At 36.3% G+C, this 6000-nt stretch overlaps 1 protein-coding gene across 2 annotated transcripts in view; it reads left to right on the top strand.

Moving 5' to 3' along the window:
• LOC136038599 (G1/S-specific cyclin-D2-like) overlaps nucleotides 1–6000 on the top strand; it is a 44728-nt gene continuing 38728 nt past the window's right edge. The window contains exon 1 of one of the 2 annotated variants that reach the window (XM_065721804.1): nucleotides 1–270. In XM_065721804.1, the coding sequence (XP_065577876.1) occupies nucleotides 58–270 (213 nt within the window). In that variant the 5' untranslated portion in view covers nucleotides 1–57. Of the gene's footprint in view, nucleotides 764–6000 lie in introns of both variants that reach the window. The other variant, XM_065721805.1, reaches the window with a different exon arrangement.

The raw sequence follows: 6000 nt of genomic DNA, 5'->3' as shown, positions 1-6000 counted from the left end.
CACGTTTTAGTGTTACAGCTGCGTTGCGAGTAGAGGGTTTATTTAAACCGCCCGGAAATGTCACAAAAATGTGAATTGTTATGTGCAGAAAAATGCGACGACTCAACACCCATCGCCCCTTTTGACCCAGCGATGATTTCGGATTCCAGGATTTTGAAAAATTTATTAAAATTGGAATTAAAGTCAGTGAATTGTGATTATTTTCGGACTGGGATTCAACCTGAATTAGAGCCTAAAATGAGGAAGGTTCTGACGACGTGGATGTTTGAGGTGAGGTCACCTTTGTCCGGATTTCGCTATTTTTTCGGCTCAAAATTTTAGATTTATCGCTAGCTTTTGCCGATTGCTTTCTGGCACCTTTCCAACTTGAAAATTTAGTAGAAAACAGTATATAGTACATTTATACATTTATTTCCACTTAATTTGTAAATATAAGCTGTCTTAAATTTTAAACCAATTTAAAATTTACTTCTTAATTATAACCTTTAAAGGTTTTTTCATCTTTTAAATGAGCTTCATAATATGTTAACAATATCGATATAATCCAATAGTTATTAATGAGACTCTCTAATTTTAGAATTCAAGAATAATTTTAGAATATAAAGATTTAATAAGATTGTAATAATTCATGAAATATAATAATGAAAATACGGTTTGCAAAGGTCCGCCTTGAGATTCTAGATCTCAGTAGCCTTCCCCGCTTTAAGTTTGGACCCTCTATCCCACGGATGGGTCCGAACAATGGAGCAAGCTTGAAAAAATGGTAGGTCCATTTTGTTTTTTGTTTTGCTTTACTTTGATTGTAGGTTCAGTCATGTCTACAAACAGTGGAGGAAGGGATGCAGAGACGTCTCCTTGAGGCCGAGGTAGCACGATCACTCCCTAAAGAGTTGAAAAATCAAATTTAAATATGGGCCACTGTTTGGGACACCTACGAACAGAAAATAATATTCTGACTCAGTTCGAAAGGCTGGACATGTGTGCACATAAATTTTGTCTTTTTTGGGGTGGCTGGGGTTTTTCACATTTAGTCTAATCTGATTCTAGTTTACTTTAAGAGGAAAATTATGAGTTGGGTAGGCTAGATTCCTCTGAAACGTTTTTATTGGGACCCAACCTCCGAGAACAATGTGGGGAGATGGCTCTGACAATCTTCAGCAATTTTTTTGCCTATGTGTAAGCACCTATGATTACAGTCAGGCGTGCACACAGGATTCCCCACCTCCCTTCTTGGAACTGTTTCTCAAAGGGCATCCACCATATGGCTAATATGGGTGCAAAGTTCATTTGTGATGCAAATGAATGTTATATTTAGATTGAGGATATAATTTTGAGTGTATATTTTCACATTATTGGGAGGGGATAGAAACTCTGTAAATATATAGGTTCTAAGAAATTAATGAATTTCTTAGAAAAACTGGAAAAAACAAGGAAATACGTGAAGATAAAGGCTCTCCTCCCATAAAATGCGTTAATTATGATAATTCTGTATATTATGAAGTAAGAATCGTTTTTTTAAACATGTTTCCTTATGTCCAGCTGGGCTCCTAGACTTATAACATTGGTTGGCTAATTTGAAGATTTGTAATTATATACACTGTCAAATTAGCCATCTGGTGGTATCCCCGTCCCAAAGGAGTAAACCTGTGTGGAGCATTGGTTTTGTAATAACCTAATAATCTAGGCCTAATTATTTAGTGTCTTATAGTGTTTTTATGTCTTATTGTTGTTTAATTTTGCTTCGCCTAGTGTTAATTTTTTTCTTGCTTGCAAAAATACAGGAATTTATATCGTCGGAAAGGGTTGGTATCAGAGCCGTTCAGGGGGGCGGCTGCGGGGATGACCGCTTTGATCATATTTATCACTTTGATTTGGCTTGTTTTCGCTTATATTGGAGTTAGGAAGGGGTGCTGTAATTAGTTTTATCTTGGGCATCACTCGGCGTTGGAACAGCTCTGGTTGGTATTCATTAAAAAATAAGAATATAAACATTATCCTATGCAGAAACAACCAGATTTTCACTATTATTTTCTATATATGTAACAGTAATTGCCTGCTTTCAGAGTTTCGCTCCTCCCTCCTCTTGAGATACATTCCAGCACATGTTTGGGCCAAGAAAATAGGCTACACATTGGTTCCAGAGATGCCTCCTTTTTTTTATCTTTGACCCCACCGTCTGTGCTTCGAAGTGCAAGTGGAAGGTTTCCGTCCCTTATAAGATAAAATTATGCAGCATTTGTAGGATCCACTTTCTTAGCGGAATAATATCACCCTCCCCCATCTTGTCCTGGGGATTTTTCAATACTTAGCTCTTTTTTTATCGAGACCCCCATCCCCACTGTAAAAACTTCCTGCAAGCAGCAAGGCTTTTTACCACATTTTAGTATCGATATTAAAAAATACATAATTCAAAGTCAAGAGCTTGACTATATATTAGAAGCGACTGGTGCCCTCAGCTGGATACCCTGGGATTTTATGTAGGAATTTTGCTGAAACCCCAACTTCTGAAATATCACATATTTTCGGTTATTTTATGCTTGTGAAGTGCCTGTTCTTCATCTTAATTCTATACTCGTACTTAAATATATTTGCAAATTAGTTTATATTCTTTCTTACTAATTGTCCGTTGCCTGGAAAGTATTCAGACACAAAAAAAAGAAAATTGCCAGACTAAATGATTCAATTTGGCAAGCTTTAGATTTTCTTCACAACTATGTAGCTGTACTAGACTTTATATTGGATTGAAGCCAAAGTTTGCGATCCAAAGGGACTTCATTTTTTTTTCGAATTTGCTGATTTAGTAAAGTGGCTTATGATTATTATGAATTCTCTAGTTTACATGATTCTTTGATGCGATGACATATCCAGGTCAAAAGGTTGGGTGTTATGTCGTTTCGTGTGCATTGAAGACATGAACATAGGTCCCCAAAGTAAGAGGAAGAAAGGTCGGTGACGTAAACTGTTCAGGCTACATCCATGACAGTCCATAACCCTTGGACTAATGTCAACCTTTTGGACATGGCACAAACGTACCATGATCCTTTTATAAATGGCATGTTGAATTGTCGCGCATCTATCATATTGAGGGGCAGGAGGGGTAAAATTTTGATGAATATTTCTTTTCTTGAGTTGTATTGATGTTTTTATGTAAATCGTTTTTTTCCTACTTCGTCAGTTGTGTCCTTTCGTACATTATGATGGGCAATACAAATTTTGGTATTTACGTGTTATAGCGACCACGCCAAAGAAGTATTAGTTAGGTTAATCTTAGTGAAAAATACCAAAGTATGATGACAACATAATACTTCAGTAACAAAATTATGGAAATAACCAACTCTATATATACTAAATATTTAATCAAAATATACCTGCATGGTAGTTTATCTCACTGAAACTAAGCTAATTATCTCCGAATGCAGACAGAGAAACTGTTTTTACTTGGATCAAGAACTTGAGTGTGTTCGTTGGAACACAATAGGCTTACCAAAATTCTAATTATTATTTTAATTGTTATTACAAGATTTTATGGTTATTGTTATATACTTAAAATGTAGTAAATTACTAAATTGAGTTACTATCGTTGAAGGTTAACGTTTTCTCGTACTTGGAATGGCTCGGCTCCTCACTATGTACCCTTCGCCTAAGGTCTGGCCGCTATGTAGCCTGCGTAATGTCTAAACTTTAGATACACAAAATGCCTACTCCTATTTTGAACATAGTTTGAACTACTCTTATTTTTTCCATGGAGGCTAATGACTAAAAAACACATTTAAGCCCTATTATGTTTTAGCTTTAAAAGGATTAGTCGCATAATATACATATCCCTTATGTGCTTATCCAGACCCTGGATGTCAAATGACACTTACTTATAAGTAAATTTGGTACTTATTAAACATTCCATCCCCACTCAAGAAGTTCAATTGTATGATCTAAGTAAAACCGGTTTGTCTGCATTAGGTTATAATTACCAGGTCTCATTGAGAAAAACTACGAATTAGGTATATTTTTATTAAATACTTAATAGATAGAGGGGATTAGTTTAGATATTTCACATAATACTTTTTTGGCGGCCTGCTTTTCATAATTATCTTCTGTAGTTTCCATGATTTTGTTACTAAAGTATTATTTAATCCCATTTAGCTATTTCTAATTAGGATTAACCTAACTTCGCTTTTTGGGTGGGGTCGGGGTATTTAACAAGTAGCCTACTGTAAATTTATAACGTTGGGAACTGCGTGTAAAGGTATCTCCACTTATGATAATAAATGTGTTCCGAATTGAATATGTGTAATAGTAAGTGCACATTGGTCTCACCGTTATGGAACATCAAAGGATCTCTCGACTCAAGGGAGGGATGTTTTTGAAACTGCCAAAAACATTTTAGGCCTAAATTGTAAAAATAACTTTAAGTGGTTGTTTAGGCAATGTTTTTTTGGGGACGGAGCTCCTATCCCCCATGTGTAGATGTCTGAAGCCAACGTTTCCTGTATGGCTAGAACAAGGCTGTATCCAGGGGGTGAGGGATTTTGACCCCCCCCTCCCTGAAATGTTTATTTGACTCGTAAAAACATAACAAAAATAAATATAAACAAATTTTTGATACGTTTTCGTTTTTTTTAACGCCCCGCTCCCCAGAAAAAATTCTGGATACGGCCCTGGGCTAGAAACATCAAAAACTAGAATCAGAAAAATAATCACGACCGGTGTGGACAGTGGTCTTTAGGCCCAAGGCCATGAGATGTGGACATTTTGCAATTCTCCCACAATTTCTTATGTCGATTTCTTATGTAGAATAATTGGCCTATTTTTCGAATTTGCACCCCCATGACACAAATTTGTTTGTGTGTGTCTAAACTATAGTATATCTATGTCGTATTTTTACCATCCCTTGTTTATTTAACTAAAGTAATAAGGAAAAATTCTTCTCCTGACCTTTGTGGCTCCGAATAATATGTTAATACTGTGCACTTATGCTCCACCGATGATGCTATTTCGGTAATGATCAAATAACAATGGCAGCCATTGTTCAGTTATGTCCATTGTTTAGTACTCGGTAGGATAGAACGCGCGGACGATTCTAAAAACAGGGAAAACATTCCTGTTTACTTAAGCACATATTATGCAGGAATTTATTGTGTGAGTGCCGTGTATGTATTTAATATAGGCCAATTCTTTAAAGTATCTGAACAAATGGGGTAAGTAAGTATAAGTGCCTGGTAACGATCAAAGTTTTCCTAAAGCCGTGGAACGAGCTACCTTTTAATCAGAACCTTAGACACGACACACTATTTTTTAGAAAGACTTGGCAACTAGGCTAAATTTATTCAAGTATGTACCACTTGGTACACCTCTTTCTTATCCACATTTTACCCTTGGGTCAACATTTAAAACTTGACCTAATTTGATGCATATTATCAAATTATACTTAATCATATGTGCACATTGGTAGATTGAAAACGCAGAGATGATTCTAACAGGGGATTGACATAGCCAAAAGTTCGTTTTCTTGAAAAGGGGTTTTCATATTTGCTGAGGTTTCATCTTAGTATAAATTCCGGTATTCTTCTATTCGAGAATTCACGTACACAAAGTGGTGCGCGCCAAGCGTGTCTGAGCTGTGTGACACTTAACTGTCTGGGATTTACACAAAGTTGTGGAAAGTGGGTGCGCCATCATCTCATCCTCTCCTCATTGGGTAGGTTTGTTTCTATTGAAAACATTTCGTGCTCAAAATGTATTCCTCTGCAAGCCTTGTCGGGAAAAAAGGAAAATATATTATCTTCTTGTTTGGATTAATATGTTGATAATTTCACAGAGTCTCATCATCGCAATCCAATACAGAGCCACATAGCGAATCGCTAAAGCAGAGTTAGTAATTTGCGTGTCGTATTACCAAGCAAAGATCAATCCCATTGCGCCTCTACAGGCCAAATATGTAACTAAGTTTCAGCAGGGTAAATCCTGTTCCCCTTATTACCACTACTGCTACAAACAATTGAG

The sequence above is a fragment of the Artemia franciscana genome, chromosome 18, assembly GCF_032884065.1.
Source record: "Artemia franciscana chromosome 18, ASM3288406v1, whole genome shotgun sequence".
Taxonomy (NCBI): domain Eukaryota; kingdom Metazoa; phylum Arthropoda; class Branchiopoda; order Anostraca; family Artemiidae; genus Artemia; species Artemia franciscana.
This window is presented reverse-complemented; position numbering and strand designations above follow the sequence as displayed.